Source organism: Camelus bactrianus, chromosome 23 (genome assembly GCF_048773025.1).
Source record: "Camelus bactrianus isolate YW-2024 breed Bactrian camel chromosome 23, ASM4877302v1, whole genome shotgun sequence".
Taxonomy (NCBI): domain Eukaryota; kingdom Metazoa; phylum Chordata; class Mammalia; order Artiodactyla; family Camelidae; genus Camelus; species Camelus bactrianus.
Window position 1 is genome coordinate 24,197,041 of NC_133561.1, and position 24,512 is coordinate 24,221,552.

Genomic DNA, 24,512 nt, shown 5'->3' on the forward strand with positions numbered 1-24,512 from the left:
AGATTCTGTTTCTGAGTTCTTTGGTTGTTTTGTTTGTTTGTTTTTAATTATCCCTTAACTTTTCTGAAGAAAGATGCAGCGGGGTCCTCTGGCAATAGGATGACGTTAACACTTTTTCTCATCCCTCTTTTCTTCTTATTCCCTCAATCTTGAAAGTATGGTCCTCAGATTCTAGGTGACTCCTCTTCAAAGACCTACCTGCTTTCACAGTGAACTCTTGGCACTTAAAAGATCTTTTGATGACTGAGGACCCCCTTGCTTGCTTGGGTTTCCACAGGAAGGGGGTCTCCTGTCTAAGACCTGGCTAAATTATAAACATAAAAGATCTTCCATGAAAGTCTCCCAGGCAATTCCTAAAGTCTCTTGGAGGGAAAGGTACCTCGCGCTAACGAGGGGACCTCTGACTCTTTCCGGGAGAACTGGTGCAGACGCACAAGAGGGAAACCAAGAACCAGGCTGGAAACAAGGAACGAGCTTGGCAGAGGGGACCGAGGAAGAGCCTCGAGGGAAGGGTGGAGAACACAACAGGAAACTCGTGCTGTAGCTTCCTGTGAAAAGAAAGCTTCTGAAGCCTGTATTTCCCCTCATTCAAGTTCTACTGAGCCTTCTCCCAGGAGACGAACTAATAGTGTACATCATTCGATTATGCCTTTAGACCTAAATCCGTTATTTCAGTAAGGCTATAAAACCCTGAACCGCGCTTGTGGGCTGCACACTCCTTAAAGCAAAGGTGCTCGTGTCAAGCATTTTTGTTGGAGCTCTTGGTTTGCTGAATGAAACCAAGGAACTTGAGAACCTTGGAACTTGAGATCCTTGGCACTTGCTATGTGCAGACTGGCTGTCTCTTTCCCCTTGGAATGGGAGACATGCAGGCAAACAGCAGGCACTTGGACAGCGAGAATAAATGCGTGGGACCACCCTTCTATGATGGTAACTCACCTTGGGTGAGACCTTTGGAAACATGCCCGAGCTTCGGGATGTGACCTTAGTGAACAGCGGGAAAAAGGAGACTGGAAGGTAACATGTGGCATAGTTTCACTGCAGCAATTCAGATTTCTTTAGTTGTCAATAGTTTGATTCACTCTCATGCTGTTTCTTTTAATTCATGTATGATTATTGCTTCAACATGTTTTCATTTACTCTAATTCTCTCCTATGAAGAATGAAGCAGGTCATGTCTTCCCTTTTACCCTCCATCATATATTATTGCCAGAAACTCCCTCAGCAAAGAAAACGCACACACACACACACACACACAGACACAGGCGGTGCCTTCAATTGCACAGGATTTTTTAAACTGTCCGACCTAGTATTTCCTCCCTATTGTTTGTGCACATTCAGAAACAGCCGAACTGCTACTTTGTTACCAGCAAAAGACTTTGAAGGTTCTCATGTAACCTCTGTTCCTGTTTGTTGGGATTTAGAATCCAGATGCCTCCAGCCAGCTAAGGCTGTACTGCCTAGGTGACGGCAGAGCAGTGAGTGGACACAAAGGTTTTCGACACAGTGTCTGGGACTTGCCTCTGAAAATCAGTGACGACACTTGTTATACACATTAACTGATTTAATCAACTGTTGTTGCTGGGAAGTGAGATTGTGGATTCATTGGTGGACCCTGTAAAATGACTGTGAATATTCTAGGTGAAAGAATGGCAGTAGAAAAAAATAGGTTGCTTCTCTATTGTATATTATGTTTGAAAAACAGTCTTTAAATAACTCCAAGTGTTGGTCCTTCTGGTTTGAGTGTAGGTTTTCCTGCCAGAGACTAACACAGCTGTCTTCACCCTGTCCCGTAGACCCGAGGCAAGAGAAGTAGACTGTTTTGTAGAGCCTCATCCCTCCACTCAAATAGGCATCCGACAGACGTGTGACGACGTCCATGATGTCAAGGTGGAGACGACAATAATTAGCCCTCAGGGATGATTGCCTCTTCCCAAGAGAGCTGGGCTTTGGGTCACTCCTGAGTTCCCTTGATTGACATGCCAAAGGTTTGGAAAAGTAGAGAGTTATGGTTACCAGGAACAAAAAGCTCGTTAGTATTTGCCAAGAATTGACGCTAGAAAAGTCTGACTGTTGTAGAGGTGGCTGTGTTTTAGAGTTTGGTCAAAGGAAGTGGAGTCCTGGGAAGTAAAGATTTGGGGTAGGGAGATTTCTAAGCACTGAGGTAATTCCAAGTACGATTTTACTGGCAAGGAAACAATGCACTGTATTAGCGTCTGAGAACAGTGGTCTGGTCTGAGGCTGATGTTGTATATGGGCATATTCTGTCTGTCTGCACTTTGCTGCTTGGAGAACATACTTCGGGCTGGAAGGCTCAGTATTACATTTGGTTAGATTTTTATGAGTCACAGATGGGGAGGGTGAGGCTCGCTCTGAAGAGCTTTGTCCTGTCCATTAGCAGAGTTCCAAAAGATTTGGCCTATTTGCCTTCTACCCTACCAAACCTTTGGGTTTAACAAATGGTGTGTTTCCACAATTTTTCAGGAATGCACACCACTGAATGTGGCTTTGGTAGCTGTGTTGTTGCTGGTGGCCAGGTGTGGGAGAGCGTTTTCACTCCTGGTCTCTTGTTGTGAAGAGCTGGTCCTTATCAGTAGTTGATCCTGCCGGCCCACAATGAACTGATGTGATGAGAATGCTTGCGACCTCAGAGTGACTGGGACGTGGCACCTGCCACATCAAACAAAGATAAACACAGGCAGAGGTCACTTTCCGTCTTTTATAGAGCCGACATTTATCGACATCACCTGTGTGTCCTGCTGTGTACACAAGGTTTCACATCCAGAGACATCCATGTCGTGGGAACGTATTCCAAGTATGTGTTTTTAAGGTTATTTGTTTCTCTGTTTCCATGAACAGATATCAGTATTACCTGCAAGTCAAGAAAGACGTGCTTGAAGGGCGGTTGCGGTGTACACTGGAACAGGTGATCCGGCTGGCTGGCTTAGCTGTGCAAGGTAAGAGAGAGTGAGGACCAGTGTGTGACACTCCGTCTTCTGCTGGGTGATGGCATTGCTGGACTCTCAGAGGGAAAAGTTACAGCCACTTCAATGACCCCTTAGGAACCCTTGCTTTTCATTTCAAGGTATCTTACATTAAAAATGCAGAGGTAGGGATTTTTGGTGGCAGGATGGTGGATTTCACAAAGCTGCTTGCAAATTGTTTACGCTTGTATAATTTTAGTTTTATTTAAAGAAAGAGCAGCTTTCATCCTGCCTCTAGTTAAAGCTACATTGCAGGGTTTGTGGAACATTTTCTTAGAATTTTTCCACTGCCCAGTGTGGTCACATTTTGGGCTTGACTTTCATTCACATAAGTTTCAAGTGTGATAGCTCAAAACATTATAGTATAATTTATTCTGACACACTTAACGAGAGAAACTTAAAATGCACGAATATAATATGAAATAACACATGTGTATTGGAGTAAATTTATCTTTCAACTTGCCCTACTTAGATTGATCAGCTATTTTTCACCTTCTCTAAAGTGTTATATGTATTTATTAACATATTACATAATTCTTTGCATATATTTGTACATTACTCTTTATTGAATGGTAGCTCAATTGACTTTGGTCATATTAAAAACACGAAGATAAAAGTAAAAATTTTAAAGAGAAACATGTTTCCCTTTCCATCATGATTTTCTTTAAAATCAGTTAACGTGCAAATGTAATACGCCTGCCAGCCGCCGAGTCCTTGCTGTGTGGGATGTTGTTGTAGAAGCTGTGCTGAACTTCCCACCCCAGACTCTGCACTGAAGTTAAACCTTCTGGGTTCTAAAGTGTCTAAAGAGGCAGCCTCCGCTTCATCTCTTTCATTCCCTGGGGTATTAGCAGGTTAGTGATTTTTGTTAGACGTACAATTCCTAGTAGTTAGCTTCTCCTGTTACCCTGTGGACTCAAGGTACACCGGGTATCTGTGCACTTAAAGACTGGAAGGGGCGGGAGCAGGGCCCAGATGGTGTGCCAGAACTATCTGTAGTTACAACTGAAGAGTCACTCGATGCCTTTACTGGGGAGAAGACAGAAAAGATCCAACATGTCCCTCATCTTCAAATTGGGTGTTTCTTCTCTCAGATGCTTCCTTTTCACTTTATTTACTCTCTTTTTTCCCTCTCACTCTTCAGTCATTGGGCTTATTACAGGCATCCTGGAAATTGGAGGACCCTCGTGATAGCTTTCAGGCTGAAGGAAGTTGGTGAACTTAACTCTGGACTCTCTTTTCCTTGGGTCCTGAAGCTTGCTGTTCAGCCTGATGAAACCTCCTCTCGCTGTAATGTTTGTAAAATAATTTTTCTGAGAACCCTTATTGGGCAGCTAGACACATCAGTAGAGCTCTAAGTCATGATGAAATATGAACACAGATGACTAAACTTGAAAATAGACGGAACTCGCCATCTTTGGTGGTGTTCCCGGATGCCTCACCGTGTAATTCGTTTCATGCTGAGTTTGTAGGCGTACCTTTGCCTTCTTGGTAACATCTTGTCCCCTCGCCTTCTGTGCAGATCCCCTCACTCTACATCTCTTGTTACCTTAAAATACCTGAATCCATTTCTACCTGATGTGAAACATTTTACGTGAAAGTAACATTTCATGCTCTTTTGATTTTCTTTTTTTTTTTTTTTTTTGAGAGCGAGCAGGATTAGAAGCAAGATATTTATAGATTTCTATTAGAGGCTCCCTATATTCATTTTGCATGTGCTCAGACATTCCATGGTGAGATGAAGACAGGGCAAAACAGAATTTGGGGCATCTTGTAACATGTGGAGTTGTTTAGGAGGTGTAAAAATCTACAGGATCGCTTGCCAAGGGTGATTTATAGTGGGAATTTCCAGCTGCAAATATATGAAAAGATGCTGATAGGTTTGGCTCTTCAGTTGTCAAAATTAACCTTGAGTTAAAGTCCCCTTGGCAGATACTCTTAAGATACGTATTGGTGCATATTTAACAAAAAGATAAACATAGACTTGTTTTCAATTTTTTAAATAGCTTAGGAGTCACTTTCAAATTTCCCCATTCTTTCTAGAAAGTTGTGCAGCAGTGCACACGTGCTCATATTTACATTATTGCTGTGTAAAAGTGGTAATGATGTCGAACACATCTTGGCACTGTTTTTATTTAATAATAGTGCAGAAACAGGATGAAATGGGAAGAAGAAATGTAGTCATAAGTTTACCGTAATTTATTCCATCTTTATTGTCATGTAATAAATACCACCTTTCTTTTCCTTTCAGCTGATTTTGGAGACTATAATCAGTTTGATTCTCAGGATTTCCTCAGAGAATATGTGCTATTTCCTATGGTAAGTGTAATTTCCTTTTCCTTAATTAATTTCCTATCTTCTTTGTATGTTTAATTTTTTCTGTTGAAAATCTCAGAGGAATCGACACACACATTCCCTGGGGAGAATGTCTCTGCGTTTATCAAGTAGAGGCAAGTTTTGTAAAACACTGAGAAACTTCCCAGCTCCTCAAGACACTTCCCTGCCCCCACCCCCCACACTGCCATCTAGTGTCACTGCCACCGCCAGGCGCTGTGGTGAGAGCTCTTCCTTTCTGAGCACACCCAGCCTGTTTCATCCCCGAGCCTCTGGACTTGGGCTTCCTTCCTCTGCCTAGAATGCTCGGCCCCAGGTCTTCCTGTGACTTGTCATTCAGGTCTTAATTCAGATATCACCTCCTCAGAGAAACCTTCCTTTTCCTTGACCAACTATGTGATGCATGCAAACCATCCAGCGCTTCCTGCTAAATCACCTTCTATGTGTGTATTTCAGAGCTCTTTCAGTATTTTTCATCGTCAGCTAGAATGTCAGCTCTACGGTCCTTAAGGAGGGACCCTCTCTGTCTTGTCCACTGTCCTCTTGCACAGAGTCTGCGCTCGGAAAAGTTTCTCGAGTATGTCAGTGAAGTAAAATGTCCACTTCTGGGTTAAATTGGGGATGAAGCTTGGATTTTATCCCTGGGGAATTTTTGTTTGTTTTTTAGTAGCTTTGGAGTAAAAGAGAAGAGTTTTCGTGAGGAAGGTTAAAACATTTGAAAAGCCATTTTAGGGAAGAGCTATACCCACTCCAACATTCTGTTTGACCTTAGAAATCACGATCATTCACCACTTACTTTTCCTGTGCTCGAAGCACTGACCTGGGGGGCTCACCCGTGGGGGATGAAGTTATATGAGAAACGGTGCTTGTTCTCAGGGAGAATGGCTGAGTCAATAGGAAGTTTGCAAAATCCGAATGCAAAGCCAAGTGTAAAAAATATGGTCGGGATTTTATGTGGGGAGAGGTTACATGTGTTTGGGGGTTGAGGGAAGGCTGAAAGGCTCATGGCGTGTGAGCTGCCTCTTAAAGGATGGGCAGCATTGCAGTAGGCCGAGAGGGAGGGAGCCACAGAAGCCCTAGACAGAGAGAGGGGGTGCAGAGCCCAGGCGGCCTGGGTGACTGGGCGGGGGTCGGCTGGCCACTCCAGCGGCCACTCAGCGGTGCAGAGGGGAGCGGTGGCGGATAAGCCTGAAACATCTGAGGAGTTAGAAAGCACGGGCTCCGTCCTGGGGTTTACTGACCCCACACTCGGAGAACTGCTAGATTAGAGCAGTGAGACCATTTGTGCTAGGACGTCAGGTGGGAACCTGTTGTAGTGTTCTCGACAGGAGGTAGGAGTTAGGTGTTGGCAGTGAAGAGAAAGACAAAAAAGCAATGCAAGAGATATTTTGGAATTAGAATGGGCAGAACTTGGCATCTAACCTGCTGTGGCATATGGGAGGGAGAGTGTCTGGTGACAAAGGTTTTAAGTTTTGATAGACCAGAAGTAAGTAAGGCTGCAGGTAATATTTCTGTCCCTACATGCGATGAGTCTAAACTGGTCCAAAACTTAAAAAAAATTTTTTTATATCATTTTAAAGGTTGCTTTCCATTTACAGTTATTACAAAATATTGGCTATATTCTCTGTGTTGTACATCCATCCTTGAGCCAATGTCACACCCAGTAGTTTGCACCTCCCCTTCTCCCGCCCTTATTTTGCCCCTCCCCGTCCTCTCTACTAGTAACCACTAGTTTGTATCTGTGAGTCTGCTGCTTTTTTGTTATATTCACTGGTTTGTTGTATTTTTCAGATTCCACGTATAAGTGATATAATATAGGATTTGTCTTTCTCTGTCTGACTTATTTCATTTAGCGTAATGCCCTCCAAGTCCATCCATGTTGCTGCAAATGGCAAAATTTCAGCTTTTCTATGCCTGAGTAGTATTCCATTGTGTCTGTCTGTCTGTCTGTCTGTCTGTCTGTCTGTCTGTCTATCATATCTTCTTTATCCATTCATCTGTTGATGGACACTTAAGTTGCTTCCATATCTTGGCAATTGAAAATAATGCTGCTATGAACATTGGGGTGCATGTATCTTTTCAAATTAGTGTTGTTGGGTTTTTTGGATATATACCTGGGAGTGGAATTGCTGGGTCATATGCTAGTTCTATTTTTAGTTTTTTGAGAAACTTCCATACTGTTTTCCACGGTGGCTGCAGCAATTTACTTTCCCACCAACAGTGTAGGAGGGTTGCCTTTGCTCTAAATTGGTCTAAAACTTAACCTTAATCCTGTAGGTTAGGGAAATACTGCAAGATTTCTAACTTTTTATGAATAGCTCAGTCCTTCTTCTCACCAAGATAACAGCAGTATTATCTGCTGGGCCTACTGTTTTTATGCCTTATTTAATTCCACTGATTAAATCAGCCTCCATTCAAAGAAATTAGCATATTAGCAGAGAAGTTCCTCATAGGACTTAGTATCAATACCTGTAACATCTCAGAAGCTCACCCCAGAAGTCAGGGTGTTTCCTGGTGCGCTGTTGGGAAGACAGCGAAGCTCATACCTTAGAATTTTAGAGAATGTGCATGTTTGTGTCAAATGGACGCAGTGAATTGGGTTGATAATTTTCCATAATTTCTTGTTTTTACATTTCTCTCATTGAAAGTCTTTATCACATAGCCTTTAGGAAGAGATTGGGAGAACTTTCAAAGGTGATTTACAGCATGATATGTGTGAGTTTGTAGGTGGTAAAATGCTTGGACAGGTTAAAGTTCTGTGAAGCAGGAAAAGAGTTATTTTGTGTATGATACCTTTTCCAGAATAAGACCGTGTCTCCACGGGGCTCTAAGCAATCAGGTATTGTAACAGCAGAGCCCTTGTTAAATCTCACCGTGCATGGGCCATATTGGTGCTTTTGTTCTTGGATCCTGAACTTCCCTCTTTGGGATAGTAGCTACTAGCGACGGGTGGCTATTAGCATTCAAATTTAAGTTAATTAAAGTTAAATAAAATTAAAACCTTTGTCCCTCAATTGTACGAGCTACAGTTTAAAAACACTCAGTAGCCACATGTGGCCAGTGGCTCCTGTACTGGAAAGCTTGGATATAAAACTTTTCCATCATTCCAGAAATTCCTGGTGGGCAGTGCTGCGGGTGAGGTGGCAGAAGTGGAGGTCAGAGTGTGTATCTGAATTGTGAATACTCCTAGGTTTTGGTGTCAGTCATATCTCCTTTCCTCCCCTGCACCCCGACCCCTGTTGTATCCTGAATACACTGTGGCCAGTGGCCTGTGCTCAGGAGGTTTAGAGGAGAACAGAGGTCAAGTGTTCTGTGCCCATATCCTGGCTGTGCCACTTACTGGCCGTATGAACTTGGGCACATTGTTTACCCAGAGCCTCCATCGTCTGATCTAAAAATGAAGGTAACAAGCCCAATCTGACTGTGAGGATGAAAGGAGAGAACGCATGTGAAGTACTCAATTTGGCACAGGGTAAATTCTCAGTAAGTGTTTACTGTCATTGTCATCCTCCTCCTCATCATATTATTATCATCTTCAGCATTATTATTCTGTCTCTGTTAGGCAAGGACAAGGATGCTGAAGAGTGTGTTTTCCAGGCAACGGTACTGTGTGCATTTTGAAATGTGAGCAGACAGAGGACCGGCAGGGGGTACAAACGATCATTAAGCAGCTTTGCATAACTCAAACCTCTAATGATATGAAACTGACATTGCATATTGAGTTCAGTTCAGTCAACATTTATTGACCACCTACTGTATGTTAAGAGTTTATAAGCTGGCATTGTACAAAGCTCTGTGATGGGCCCTGGAGGTGATGTGGAGGTGAACCCCTGACCTCAGGTGCCTATAATCTGCCAGAGAGAGGGAGACAAGAACAAAGGGTAAGAGTATACAAACAACTGTGTGAGAAAGGCAGTGGGCAGGCTGCAGTCAGGACCGTGAGGGAGATGCACACAGGGCAGAAGAGGTAGGCCCAGAGCACGAAAGGCTTCCATCCTGCTCAGGGAACATGGGAGCCCTGTCTAGGGAGTGGTAGGTGAGACGGGCGCTGATGGATGGGGTGACGTTGCACTTGGTGTGATGGGCCTGGGTGGTCCTCCCAGGAAGGGTGGGCACGAGTGTGCGTGGAGGTGTGAATGCTGTCTGTGTTAGGAAGAGTCGGCCTGAGGTCTTGAAACCTTGAGAGATTAGGTCTGAGGGGACGGCTGGGTCACACCGAAGAATGGTCTGAATGCCAGGCCCAGGTGTTGACCTAATTGAGTCGGCAGTGGGGAGCCATGGCGGGTTGTAAACTTTCTGCTTGGTTCCACTAGAGTTTTCAAAGAGAAGGATGCATTCCTTTGGTGGGGGAGGGAAGATGGGTGAATGGCTGTGTTTGATCTTCTAAAGTCACCGAGTTTGTCAGATGGCATTTCTGCAGCAGAGCAGAGAACAAAGTTAAGTACACAGGGGGCCCTGCAGATGTGCGGCGGTGCACAGGCTCTCACGCTGCCATTTTTCATCGCACCGGCCGCTCTCGCCCGCCTGGGTGGCAGGGCCACATCCCGGGGCGGGGGGGGGAGGCAGACACAGATGGAGGCGGTGGGATTGAGTAAGGAGCAGAGGGGTCCCTTTGGACCCTTTCTTTTTTTAAAAGGAGGAGGCAGTGGCTTAATGGAGCACTTTTTGATCTTCACTTAAGTTTCTTTATTCTATTGCCACATGCCTTTCATTAGCTTTTCAAAATTAGTATCGAGTTATTCCTCCTACTCAATACCACATGCACACACGTAGCTGGATTCCTAAGCCACATGGTGTCTGTGATTCCACAGCATAAAACTGAAATTGTCCAGCTTATTTCCTCTCACGGACTTGGGTTGTTTCAGTGGATGGCTAAACAGGAAACAGCAAATTAATCAGTTAACACGTGAAAAATACGAGCTGCCAGTAATTCCCTCCATCTTCTCCAAGGTTTCTCAGGACCATCTGCAGAGCTGTAGGATTTCCAATATATCATTACGCTCTCATTTTCCAGCTTTGGGAAATACTGATTTCCACCCTCCCACAGTTTCATGATTGAGATGGGATGTTTCTTGCAGTTTTGAGGTCACCTCTTTGGGTGTAGTGTTTCATGAAAAGCTATTAAATTAGAGTAATTTTTGTATAGAGGGTATTTTAGAGTGAAGGGAATGAAGCACTTTGGAGGTTTGCTGTGAAAAGATCAGCCCCTCCCCCCACCCTCAGTGTCTGCAGTGTGCCTCGGAGGGCCCCACCGGGACACACGGCTCAGAGCCCCTTCTGACGTCCCCTTGGGGCTCAGAGGGAAACAGAGCACATCTGTGTCCTCCTTGGTGCTCACCAGCTTGGGGGCGGTAGGAGGTGGGGAAGGGCGGAGGCAGCCGGGCCCACGACTTGAGCATCCCCAGGCCACCACGTGGGATGGGACAAGCTTTAGAATCCCCATGCCAGTCAAGGTCTCAGGAACTGACTGGCCTCTCTGTCTTGAATTTATTCTTCCAGACTCCGTAACACGTTCCCGGTAAATGTTTAACAAGCCCTGTAAACACACCCACCGTCCTTGAAGGGGGAGTTGGGAAGCAGTGTGTGCAGTGGGCTCTAACCCCGTGGGAGCCAGCACAGTGCTGGTCCAGGTGGTGGAGACATCAGCTGGTCAGCCACCTGGCTGTTACCTTCCAGAGCGCCCCTGAGGTGGTTTAGCTGTCAGAACCTCTTTTGCTCCAAAGGTCTCATCAAGTAACCTGTGATGAGCCTGTTCTGCCTTCAGGAGGCTCTGAATTAATTTGCTGGGATTGTGCCGGTGGAGAAAAAGCCCAGACCCCGTCCCTTCCTAGGCTCAGCTTTTGAAGGGGCGATGCCCAGAAACTCATTTTCCTACCTATTCTCATTGTTTAAAAACATGTAAGCACTTACAGAGCACTTGTAATAAAAGTGAGTCTGAGAGGCAGGCAGATAGGGAAGAAGAAGGTCAATGAAAAAAGAACTATTCCTGGGCCCTCTGGAGTTAAGGTGGCAGCCCCCAGACATGCCTTGAAATAGCCTAAGTCATGGTGGGAGCCACGTTACAAAAGTAAAAGTGGAGCTCGGTCCTAAAAATCCCAACCGTTAATTCGAAGGAGTAAAGGGAGATTCAGGAAGCGAGGCTAATCAGAAACATCTCCTGGGAAAAAGAGCTTTTAAGGTTTGCAAGCAGAATGGCAAGTGCCTCCCACTGCTTTCCGTTTTGATAGGATCTGGCCCTGGAAGAAGCCGTTCTGGAGGAGCTGACGCAGAAGGTGGCTCAGGAGCACAAAGCCCACAGGTAAGGCACGTGGACCAGGGGCGCCGCCCAGCACAAGGCCACTGTCCTGCCCGCCCCCTCCCACAGCCCCTGCACAGTCACTTTCTTTCAGCAGGTAATTCAGCTTGTCCTGAGAGGTGCACGTAGATTTGAAAACTGTCCTACCTGCCCCTACTCCCTTTTCTTTTTCTCTCTCTCTCCCTTTTTTTTTTTTCTTTCTCCCTCCCTTTCTTTTCTCCCCCCTTTTCTTCTTCAACACCAGTCAGCTCACACAGATGAGGAGTTGTTGGCCAGAGGAATTCCTCGCTCTGTGACTGACTGTCCTAAAACTCTGTTGTCAGACCCAGGAAGCCTGGCGCTGCTTGTGCTGAGAGCTGGAGAGCTGCTCTGGGTGGAAAAGTCAGGATCAGAGGGAAAGACTGAGACTGAAGGCAGCACTGAAAGCGTGAACAGGGCTGCTTGGAGCTCTTTGGGACCCGCAGCAAACAAACATCCTTCCCTTCCGACCTCAGGCGACCTGTGCAGTGGTCCTAGGCTCTCTTAGCTTGGCTACTTGGCTCCCAAAATATCATTCTCATAAACTTTTTTTCTTTTTCTTTTCTTTCTTTTTTCCCCCCCTTGTTTCCTTGTTTTTAACAGTGGAGATTTTTTTCCCAGGTGGGAGAAAAATAACTTTTTTTTTTTTTTTTAAAGCAGACAACATTATTCACCAGGATGTCTGGAATAATTATTTAGTGTTATAGGGCTTTGGCTCTTAATTAAATACTTCATCCCACTCTTATTATTCCCAGTTGAGTACAAGGCTACTGGGAAATACGTTAATGAATTACGTAGTAATGCACCATGCCCGCACAGTTGGGTGATGATGGCTTTTCCCAGAACTGAAACCACAGTTCTGGAATTTGCCACCAGGAGGGTAAGATCTTCCACTGACTTTGTCACCCTTAACCATTTCCTCCTTTGATGCTCTTTTAATTTTAGTGGAATCCTGCCAGCAGAAGCTGAGCTTATGTACATCAACGAAGTGGAACGTTTGGATGGATTTGGACAGGAAATCTTCCCTGTGAAGGTAGCATACCCTGGCCTTGTTTTAGCTGGCTCAGAACAGCACAGGCACTTGGAGAATCAGTGCTGATCAATAGCAGAGAGCCAGAAGGCTTGGCTTTCTTGTTGTATGTGGCATTAGTTAGCAAGTCCAATTTACTTTAGGTAAAAGCGAGCACTTTCTCATAACTGAGAGATTCTGAAGCTTTCCATGGTCTTCAGCAGAGTATCTCATTTGTAAGACAGCCTTCTGAGTGAGCATCAAACACCAGTCCGTCTGGTGCCGCAAAGGTATCAAGGTCACATCCAGCCTCGCAACTGGACCAGTAGCAAACGTCACGTGTGCCTGAAGTCAGACCCTCCGCAGCAGTTTTCTGCCCCATGCTGCTTCTCTCTCCTCCTCTTTGGGCTGATACGGTGATGATTGTCTGCAGGTAGAAGGAAACATTTCCTGTGTGCAGTCATACTTGATCTCCAACTCTGCAGAGCCTCTGTTGTGGGTTTCCAGCCCCTTTGGTGTTTTCTGGAAACTATTACAGCCTGTCCCGTCCTTTGCCACAGATCCACCTCCTGAAGTGGGTGTGGCAGGGGGTCGTGGTGCGTGGTCATTTATAGAGCTGAGTCCATCATCCAAACTCATTTTCCTCTCTCTGCCGACCCACTTTACAAAAGATGGAGTTTTATCAGAAACCTAAAGCAACTGGCACATTTCAGCAATTTGGGAGACGCCTGTAATTTCAGCATAAACATTTCACTCCAAACTGGCTCTGCTGGCTGTTTTATAAGTGTTCTGTTCCCCCTCTGTTGCCCGTTTGCAATTTGCCTTAATGAGAACTGCCCATGTGTATCAAGTAGAATCAAGCAGGGTGGCCGCAGCTTGCGAAAAAGGCTAAATGGCTCTTTTTTAGATTTGTTTAATTTTCTTTTGCTTCTCTAATGGTTGCCCTTCGTAGGGCTGTAATCCATTTTCCTTGCGATAATGCCTTACGAAGCCATCTGCATCCCACTTAGGTTTCAGCAGCCCATACATAGTCATGATATCTGGGGCCATTGAAAAATCAGAGTAAACTTTTCTCCACTTCTAGAAAGCTGGCTTCTCGGGCCCTGGAAGTTGGAGGTTTGGTTGTGGCTGGCATGGGCTTGTGTCGTTTTTAGTAATTCTGAACTGTGAAACAGGGGCAGATGAGATGGTGTTGAAATCCACTGTGCTTGGTTCTGGTGGACTTTCTAGGATGTCCTTTAGTGGGAAAGAACAGGGTGGGTACTGGCGCTCGCTCTGAGTGGGCAGACGGGCCTGGCTGACTCACTGCCTCCCCCTCCACATATCTGTTCATGACTAAGGTGACCACCTACAGACTACGTGATTCCTGGCGACTGACCCAAGGCTGAAGGGTGGGGCAGCAGTACCAGTGGGGACGGTGACGGGGTCAGCTCAGAGTTAGGTGAAAAAGCAGCCAGGAAAGTACGCAGGGACAGGCTGCATGTGGTGATGGGGTCCTTTCGTTTGAGTACAGGTCCTTACTGACCAAGGAAGGTTAAAAAAGTGTGCTGTGGCTGTGTCTCAGTGAAGGACATTTGCATTTAGTGTGGGTTCTTCCATGAGTGGGTCCTCAGAAATTTTCAACATCGGGGAGGGGGATGGGTCGGGTACCAATCCGTTTTCTGGCAGGCCCCCCCCCACCCCCCCCGCCACAGACACAGGGGCCGCCCCAGCCTCAGTTGCTCCTGTATTGTCCAAACACATGGCCGTGGAGGGTGGGTGGCGCACTTCTGGAACGGGTCAGAGTCTGGAGTCTCAGTCTTTGGCTGAGTTGGACACTGAACCCTTAAGTGTTGGGGCTTTTTTTTTTTAAAGGTGTTTTTTTTTTTTTCAGTTAATTATGTTTTATTTACTTTTTTGCTGAGGAGGGTAATTAGGTTTGTTTGCTTGTTTATTTATTTTTAATGGAGGCACTGGGGATTGAACCCAAGACCTCGTGCATGCTAAGCACACACTCTCCCACTGAGCTATACCCTCTCCCACTGAGCCCTTAAGTTTTGAGCAATGCAGTGCCCTGGGCATCCATCCTGCGTTTTTCGTTCTTCCGTTGTCCCACCCTGGTGGACCATTCCTCCCGGGCCTCCATCCCCAGCAAGACTTCTATACCCATCTCCTGGCCACATGCCCAGGGAATTCTTTCCACAGAATTGTCCTTTCTCTTCCCATCTCTACTTCACCTATTTTCTTTTCCCACATAGACTTTTTTTCTATAATATAACTTAACCTTTAACTTCTCGCAGTTACCAAGGCCCTTTATCCCTCCCTATGTCTTTCTCTCTGAACTCTCTCTCTCTGCTTTTGTGTTGTCCTATCCTCTCTCTCTCTCCCACCCTGTTAGGAGACGCCTCCTTTAATGGAAGCTTTGGGAGGTGGATTTAGGAGAGGTCACTGAGAAGGGACACTGTCCATCTTTGTGTCTTAAATGGGGTAGAGTGTTCTGAGGAAGGCAGAGGTCTATCTTTTCCGCCTTAGGCCCAGTTGGGCATGGATCTCCTCTCACTCCACTAAGAGGATGTCCCCCAAGTGAAAGCAAAGGACCAAGTGACAGCTGACTCACTGGATGCTGAGCCTGGCTCCCACTCTGCTCTCAAGAACTCTGGCAACCAGGTTGTGCTCTCCCAGGCAGGAGGTTGGAAGCCCCTGACTGGACCAAGAGACTGGACCAAAGACAGTACATCTGGGTTCACCCACACAGGGCCCAGCAGATTGCCCGACAGTGAAGTCTAGGGTCCCCGTGCCCTTCCTGTGCTCACAAAGGCCCTCACTAGTGTTGAGCATCCCACTCGGGAACGTGACTAGACAGCTGAGCAGCAGCACCTCTCGACGATGCCCTACTCAGGGCAACAGGGGTCAACGCCACGAGAAGGAAGCAGCCGAGAGATGCAGAGCTTCTAGGGCGAAGGCCCCCTGGCCCAAAAGCTCATCCTGAGTCTCAGTGATTAAAAACAGTAACAATAAAATAAACATATCTTACCTCCTTGAAGGAGTAGATCACTTTTAAAAGGGAACACTCAGAAAATAAAGAACTCTCAGAAATTTTAAAATATGATATCAGAAATGGAGAACTTGATAGGTTAGAAGACTAAATTAAGAAAATCTCACCCAAAAACAAAGTAACGGGGCATGGGAGGCAGGAGGTAAAATTTGGGGGCCAACCCAGGATGTTCAGTTCAACACCTGAGTAATGGGAGTTGTAAAGGAGTGGACAGGGGAAACAGAAGGTAGTAATTTGAGAAAATATCCCGGAACTGAGGAACATGAGGTTCTAAATTGAAAGGTTGAGCATAGTGGCTGCAAATAGACACACTGGGGCTTTAAGTAATAGAAGTGGGTCCCTTTGAGGAGAGGAAATGGTGGGGCCGGGTCTGCGGCTGGCTGCTTTTAAACAAGATCTAAAGAATATTCAGTTCTTCAGACTATGTGCATATGGAATTGCACATATACAATGTGCGTATGTGATCAAACTACGTGGGTGTATAATTTTGACTTAAAAAACAAAAACTAAGGTTAAAAAAGATATTAATAGATGTTCATGAAAGAGAAAATCTTAACTGCCAACAAGTCTGAGAAAACCCTAAAATTCCTTCTTAAGCAGGAAGTGTGTGTGTGACAAACTGAGATAAAAGAAGAAAATGTATCTGTGTGGTATTTTAGGATGTGCAGTGGGGTGTTTCCCTTCAGGTCCTGGTTGTCTTATTGCCCTGGCGCCATCTGTGATTCATTCCACGTATGGGCGAGAAACGGGGTGTGGTCCCCATGGGGAGGCTGCCAGACCGCTGGGCGTTTGTTTCATCACAGCTGTTTTGTTGATCTTACGCAGGACAATCATGGAAACAGTGTGCACCTGGGCATCTTCTTTATGGGGATTTTCGTGAGAAACAGAATTGGAAGACAAGCAGTGATCTACAGGTATTCTGACTTGTGTCTTTCTCCTTTTTCCCCTTGAGGCACCCTAGAAAACCCTGCTGAGGGTGAAAGTTACCTAAATGAGTTCAGAGCCAGACCATGGATCAGAGTTGAGCTTTTTTCACCTCAGAGAAGATCAACGCTTCTCAGGATTTAAGTGGTTATGGAGAAATTCATCTCACTTTCCCTGGGGGTTTATTTGGGGATGGGGGATGGGGGAAGCTCTTTCTTTCCACCTGACTCCCAGAAATGCATAGTTGAACCCCCACTGAGTCAGAAGAGTGGAACCAAACTCTGTGAGTCTGGCTGGAAAGGGGCTCCTGCAGATAATGCCTGAATTACCCATGATGGGTCATTAAATCCAAACTGAGTTCTTTCCGTTGACTTGCACCCTCTGCCTCACCATGTGTGCTAGAAAAGTACAAACGAATTTTCATAGTACCAGAAGAGGATTATTTGTGAAGGTATGTTTTGAAAAAGCAATCAATTGGTGATTATAAAGTAAAGACCTTTGGGACTTTTTATTATCTTGACTCTTCAACCCTCTTTTCCATTTAACGTGAGGAGGAGCAGGATAGGGGAGTGGCAGCATCCCCTGCGCCACATGTCCATGAGCCTGCTTTGTATTGGTGCCCTCGGATCCCATCATTGTGTCAACAGTCTGAAAAATCGAATGCTTAGTTTCATTTATGAGGGCATGATGGCCTCTTATTTACTGGGAAAACAGCTTTTCCATGATGGGCACAGCGGCATGTCTAGGGCAGGTGATCCAGGGCAGCTCTTAGAGGCAAAGCACAGTCCGCCACCTGGAAGTGAATCCTTGGCCAACCATGTGCTCTGCAGATCAGCAGTTACTGCAGGTTATTTTGAGAAAGTTTTCCCACTAAATCTTCCCCACTGGCTTTTATTTTCCTCGGTCCTACCCTGCCATTATTTTCCATATATTTTCTCTTCCTTATTGAATAGAGACATTATTGAAACAGGAGTAGAGAGATCTTTGGGGCTGCGGAATAAACTTTGATTTTTGGACATACTTAGTCAACTCCGTACACCTATTACAAACTGAGCAAAATGTATAAATATGTGCAGAGTTGTGACTATACATTTTTATGCCCATTTAAAGCCGTCCAGGCATTTTGTCTCACACGGGGCTCCACAGCTAAATCAGTGCTTCCGTTTCACCCTGAGCCTGGAGAACTTTAATAGAAGAAAGCAGCAATTTGAAAGTTTGCTCATCATAAGCCCTTCACAGGTTTTGTTCAGTTTCCTTAGGGACTGCTTCCAGACTGCTTCCTTAGCACTTACCTTGAAACCCTTACAAGATGGGAGTTGACATCTACTATAGTGTCGTGTTGATTGTGTCACTAGGTGAAGTCAAATGGTGGAGTGAGGAGTGGATCCAGAATTTTGGCAGTTGGTTTGAAGGAATGGAGCTAGAGGAGAGCAAGTATCTTTGGAGACTTTCACTGAGGAGCGTGTAGCTATGAGTCCAGGCAGATGAGACCTGGTGGAATGGTAAGCCGGCAGACAGCTGTGCAGGGCCGCTGTAGAGTATGGCCCCAGCAGACGTACGTAAGCACAGGTGGCACTGATGCAATGGAAAGGTGGCCAGAGGAAAAGCTGGAAGGGACCGAACTTGTTCATCCCCGATGAGCAGAGCGAATGGGACTAAATCTTGTCCTCCTTTGTTCCCAAATTGCCTCATCTCCAAAGTAGGAACAAAAATAGCTGCCTTGTCTGCCTTAGACAGTTGATAAAAATGATAAAAAGAGCTGCACTCTATACAGATGGGAAGCAATATTATTACTTTTAACTGTTTCAGCAAACACTTGTATGCTGTGCGCGGGGTACTCGGTGCTTGGAATACAGAGCTAAAGAAAGCAGACTCTACCTGGGGCATGGGGCTATGGTCGAGTTTGGTTAGTTAGGGATCTGGTCACAGAAGTAAACAATTGTAACACAACGTGGTGACCGATAGAGGACTACGCCAGGTTCTTTCCTGGTGTGTGGGTCACTGGGATGAGGAAAGGCTTCTGGGAGAAGGCAACTCGTTGTGAGTCTTAAAGGAACCATGCAGGAAGAGGTGGAAGTGTAGAGAGCAAAAGCAAGATGGAGTGAAAAGGCAATGGGCAGGGAGTTACAGGTTGAGGAACGGAGTGAAGGGTAGGTAGTAGTAAGAGAGAGTTAGAAATTAGCTCCAAGTAGAAAGGGAGGCAGGAGCTTACCTTCCCTTGTCTGATGGTTCCTTCTGTGTATCTCATTTTAGATAAGATCTTGAAGAAAGAGAAGGAAATTTGTCTGTGTGTTTCTTTTTTTTTTTTTAATTGAAGGATAATTGATTTACAATGTATTAGTTTCTGGTGTACAGCATAGTGATTTAGTTTTATATATATATATATATTTCTTTTCATTTTCTTTTCCATGGTGGTTTATTACAAGATATTGAATATAGTTCCATGTGCTATATGGTGGAACTTGTTTGTGTGCACTAGATCAGAAAAATGTAGGCGTATTACCCACTCACCGGGCATTTTTTTCCTAAGTGGCATAGTCCCATCTGTAGTGTACATTGCAACACCGAATCTCTGTGGATGCTTCAACCAAGACTCCTGGAAACAAACGACTTTTAATGCTCCTCCATCACTCAGAGTGAAGATCAAGGGGAATGCTTTGTTGGTTTGGAAATGGGGAAAGCAAGGCAGCGGAAGTCTTTTGCACATTTTCCTCATAAAGGAAAGTACACCTTATCAACCACAGTATCTAGTGTAGTTTACATAGGATTTCTTTTTTAGCTGAAGTGTTGTTGATTTACAGTGCTGTGTTAATTTCTGGCATACAGCACAGTGATTCAGTTATACATACATATATATATTCTTTTTCATATTCTTTACCATTATAGGTTATTACAAGATATTGAATATAGTTCCCTGTGCTGTACAGCAGGACCTTGTTGTTTATCTACTTTATACATAGTAGTTTGTATCTGGAAGTCCCAAACTCCAAATTTATTCCCCCCTCCCTCCTTGTAACCATAAGTTTGTCTTTTATGTCTGTGAGTCTTTCTGTTTTGTAAAAAGTTCATTTGTCTCATTGTTTTAGATTTCACATATAAGTGGTATCATATGGTATCTGTCTTTAGCTTTTTTATTTCACTTAGTATGATTATGTCTAGGTCCATCCATGTTGCATGTTGCTGCAAATGGCATTGTTTCATTCCTTTTTATGGCTGAATAAGTATTCCATTGTGTATATACAGCTTCTTTGTCCAGTCAGCTGTGGGTGGACATGTAGGTTGCTTCCATGTCTTGGCTGTTGTAACATGGGATTTTTACCTGTTTAAATTGATGCCTGTTGCATTTTCTTTATTTTTCTGCTTTGAGAGAAGAAACACTTAGCTTTTAAAAATATAGTTAAGTGATAATTTGTAAAACGAGATTTGGCAAAAGCAGATGCCCCTTCTATGCTGTCATAAATGCATAGACCGTCTTTGGGCAGATGCACTTAGATTTCTTTTGCCCAGGTGGAGTGACATGGGGAACATCAGTCACAACAAGTCGACTATTCTGGTGGAGCTCATCAACAAAGAAGAGACTGCCCTCTTTCACACGGTAAACAAGGCGGACATGCAGAGGCAGGGTCTGGCCAGCAGCTTGCTGTTTGACTTCTCAACTCATAATGTCCTTTCCTCGCTCTCCCATGTCATGAGAGAATAAATATTCTGTTGAACCTATAACTTTCCCATCCTTGCTCAGTGCTGTCATCACTCATTTCCAGAGGGTGGTGGTGATTTCATGTTCACAGTACCAGGTTTCCAGGCTGTTTTGACTCTAGAGTTTCAGTTCCTCTGCTGGCCTTGGTGGTGGTGGACCACGTTGTCTGGCATGCCCTCCACTAGTAACCCCTGATTATCTTGCATGGTGTTTTCTTTTGCTGGCTGGTCTGGGTTTTCTCCCCCATCGGAGCCCAAGCCTACGCCTCAGTAAACTGGGTGATTGCCCTTCTGTTGAGTGCCTCCCTGAGAGCCAAGGCGGTTTATGCATCTTCCTGCCTCCCATTTAATGATGCTAGGTGTTCATGCCATGCTCTGCCTCGATTCACTAATTGATTTTTAAAGTACTTGGTTTGGCATTAGGTAGAGACGTGCCAGATCATTGGTATTAACCCCAGTGCCTTGGGTGTACAGGGTTCTCTAGCAGACGGTATTGTCTGCCACCCTTGGGTGGGCTTCATGGGTGTGGCTGCTGCTGATTTCAACATGCCAGTTTGTGGCTTAGAGTATCATTTTGTGCTTGCTATGAAAGGAGGAAGGGATGTGTCCCTGCTCGGAGGAATCCTAGTGAGATGCATGCACAATCAAACAAATGTTTATGTTTTTCTCTGTCTCTTCTTTTCCAAGGATGATATTGAAAATGCCAAGTATATATCTCGATTGTTTGCTACACGGCACAAGTTTTACAAACAAAACAAAATCTGCACTGAGTAAGTAAACATTTCATCCACCCTCTCACTGGGTAGCTTGGTCAGCTTAAATTCTGGTGCTTTCGGGATGTTGTAGATTGCTTTTTCCACGCACTCTCTTCCCTCATTCCTTGCAGAAGCTCTAAAGCAGGGAGTACAGCCAGGCGGGAGGGAACGAGCTTTAATGATGAAGACTGTCTAGTGTAGTCCATATGCCTAGAGAGAAAATAATTTGCAGATTGGCTGGGAATGCTCGACCTCCTGGACAGGTTGGCCCACATCAGTGCCTTTCAGCCTCAGCTGTGAGTTTGGAGGAGCCGAGCGGTTCCCAATTTGCTGGGGTGCCCCTTGTGTGTCAGATGTGGCGACTGTTCAGAGGCGTGTAGCTGAGTGACGAGCCAACTTGAAAGAGAAGACGCTGCTGTCATCCTCAGCCCCGGGTCGCTCACACAGCGGGCTAACCCTGCGTGTGCCTCTGGGTCACGTCACCTGCCTGTAAATGAGAGGCCAGGGTAATTAGAGGAAGACTTGGAAGACACTAATAGATGTCACAAGCCCACGTGTGTTTTTTAAATTTAATTTGGAAATAAAGAGGGTACAGGGAGTCTGATGAGGGAACTTAATGGTGACCTGACCTCGGAGATGGCGTGCGGGGCTCACGCTGTCAGTGCCTTTCCTTTGGTTGCCATCAAAAGATGTCCCTCCGCAGAGCAGTACGTCTGCAGTTGGGGCGCCCAGGGTGCTTCATTTTGTTTCAAAGCACCTCAGGGATGTAAATGCAAGAGAAGAAGAGCTTTCCCACTTGCCCAGTGGACACATCCTAGAGCGAGAAAATGCCACCCTGGAGTAGTTCCTGCTGAAGAAGGCGCTGCCTTAGAACTAACAGGAGCAGACTTTTTTCTCTCTGCGATGGAGGCTCTTTCAAACCAGTCGTTACAACTGGCCACTGTCCGAGTCTGAAAGTACGTTTGATGGTACAGTCGGCCCTCTGTATCTGTGGGTCTCACATCCATGGATTCAACCAACTGTGGATCAAAAATACTTTTTAAAAAATTCTAGAAAATTCCAAAGAGTAAAAATTGAATTTGCTCTGCACTGACAGGTATTTACATTGTATTAGGGATCATAAGTAATCTAGAGATGATCTAAAGTATGTGGGAGGATTTGCATGGGTTTTATGCAAATACTATGCTATTTTATAGACAAGAATTGAGCATCCCTGGATGTCGGTATCCAAGGTGGATCCTGGAACCAGTGCTCCTTGGAGACCGAGGGATGGCTATACTGGGCCTGCCAGCAAACTCTGCAAATGTGAATCAGAGGAGCACTGATTAGGGAGCAGCAATTTAAGCAGCTGTATCCATGTGACGGGTGTACACGTGCATACATGCCCGCACACACGCACAACATTCTTACAGATTCCCTGTAGGTGTGATGTCTTTGCAGTTTTCTGCTGTTGCCTTTGATTTGCTGGAATGTCTTTGACATTAACAAGAATTCTGTAGTTGACTTCTCTAGGGTGAATTTAAAAAGGAAACTGTTTTGAGAAGTGAATTTCACTATCGTCTTCTGGTTTAACCATTCGTTAGCAAGTGGTTTTACTAAACAATTTTCTAAGTGTTTATATTTCTTTTGTGGCCTTTTCTTCTAATATGAGTGAGCATCACATATTAGACAGAAAACTAAGGAAATTCTGTTTTCCCTTCTACTTCTGTAATAACTGTTCCTTCCTTCTTCCTAACCAAGTATGGGAGGTTCCTAACCTCTTATTTGATAAAAACTGGGATTCTCTGAAAAGCATACCCCCTTCCCCTATGTAGACAATAAATTCTGTATACAGTTTCAGAGTGTCAGCACAGGCTGAACGAAGGCCTGGGGTAGCCCTCTGGAGTTTTATGAAATTAGCAGCATCTGAAGACCATCCTTCTCCAGAGATCTCCACTTTCTGAGCTCTGAAAGACTGTCATTGACTTTTATTTCCCTTATAATTTGTCTTTAGAATTAAGCTTCATTCTTCTGATACTCCTTTGTAAAACTTATCATGAAAGTATGTTCTGTTCCAAACATTTTGAACATTAAAAAAGGATCAAAAAGGAAATGGAAATTATTCTTAGCTTGATCACCCAGAAGTAAGAAATGTCTCTCTTTTGATATAATTCTTAACCCATCTTGTCTACTTTCCCCTCTTCTCCCTCTCTTGTCTGTCTTGTCTTCTTGTACATGGTACATAATAGTAACCATCCTCATTTTTTCAACTTTTCACATAGACAATCAAATTCTCCACCGCCTATCAGACGCCAGCCCACCTGGAGCCGGTCCTCCCTGGTATGTATGAAATCTTCAGTTATCAAGTCGCTTGACTGAGGAGCAAGTGTCCTTTTGTTGTTAATGCGGGGGGGGGGGGGATGGTTTCTAGGGCATCGTGACCAGGCGAGATCTGGAGAGAGCACAGAAGGGTGACCGTCTGCCACGCAGGTGTGATGCACACCCATTCTGTCCCTCTCGTGCTCACCCGTGTCCATCTCTTCTCTAAGTGTGGCTCAGAATTCACCCCCTCAAGCCTTATTCCAGGCTGATGAGACCACGTTCTTTCAGCATGCAACCTACTGTATGTGTGTGTGTTTTTTTTCCACTTACTTTATCACTATTCCTTATTTTGCATATAGACAAGACTTCAGTTTTAATCTCTACTAATTCTTTTTTATCCACTGCCATAGATCTGAATAAATTAGTCAGAAAATGACTACTTTAAATGAGAAAACACTGAATGAGTCAAGTTGATGGTCTCAGGTAGAGTATTCAGTGGGGAAGATTAATTGCACTTTTTTAATTTTAAGGCCAACAGAATATGCATCGATCCACTTTCCTACCTACTATTAGCTTTTTAAAAAAAAAACCCAACATTCTACTTAATCACGTGATAAGCAAACACAGCTTTAATTTCAATGCATGTGTTTTGTCCTAGACTGTGTTTTATTTTGAGAATTACTTAAGGATAATATAGCAAGATGTGGGACAGTTGGTTTTCTTTAAAGTAACTACTTGTTTTAAGTTATAATTCTTTTATTTTAGGTTATGACTTTATTTTTACACAAAAATAAACATGTGACCTTTAAATGTCTCTAGGTGCACAATTCTTTTGAGTTGATAGATGAATAAAATTGAATTTTCCTTCATACACAATGTATACTCTATAAGACGTCTTTAACTCGTCTTTTAAAAGGAAATTTTTGAATTTTTTTTTTTTCATGGAAAATGCATTGACATGAACTCTTAGAATTCTAGAGTTTGGTCATCATACTGTCACACAGTAATTCCTGAGAACCCATGTGAATATTATTAATCGCAGTGTTAATGCGTAATATCTCACAGGCGGCCCTTGCCTTGGAGATGTAGAGGGTTGCTTTGGGCTTCTCCCCTGAAGCACCAGTCGATTTGTTCGCAGGACTGGTTTCCTTATTCTTCTCCTT

At 44.6% G+C, this 24,512-nt stretch overlaps 1 protein-coding gene across 4 annotated transcripts in view; it reads left to right on the plus strand.

The window, feature by feature from the left end:
• The window catches only part of PTPN14 (protein tyrosine phosphatase non-receptor type 14), a 161,996-nt gene that overhangs the window by 105,531 nt on the left and 31,953 nt on the right, over positions 1-24,512 (plus strand). For all 4 annotated transcript variants that reach the window (XM_074351815.1, XM_074351816.1, XM_074351817.1 and 1 more), the window contains 8 exons: positions 2,859-2,956; positions 5,235-5,302; positions 11,545-11,615; positions 12,576-12,663; positions 16,499-16,587; positions 20,105-20,192; positions 20,981-21,063; positions 23,310-23,367. In XM_074351815.1, the coding sequence (XP_074207916.1) occupies positions 2,859-2,956; positions 5,235-5,302; positions 11,545-11,615; positions 12,576-12,663; positions 16,499-16,587; positions 20,105-20,192; positions 20,981-21,063; positions 23,310-23,367 (643 nt within the window). The remainder of the gene's footprint in view (positions 1-2,858; positions 2,957-5,234; positions 5,303-11,544; positions 11,616-12,575; positions 12,664-16,498; positions 16,588-20,104; positions 20,193-20,980; positions 21,064-23,309; positions 23,368-24,512) is intronic.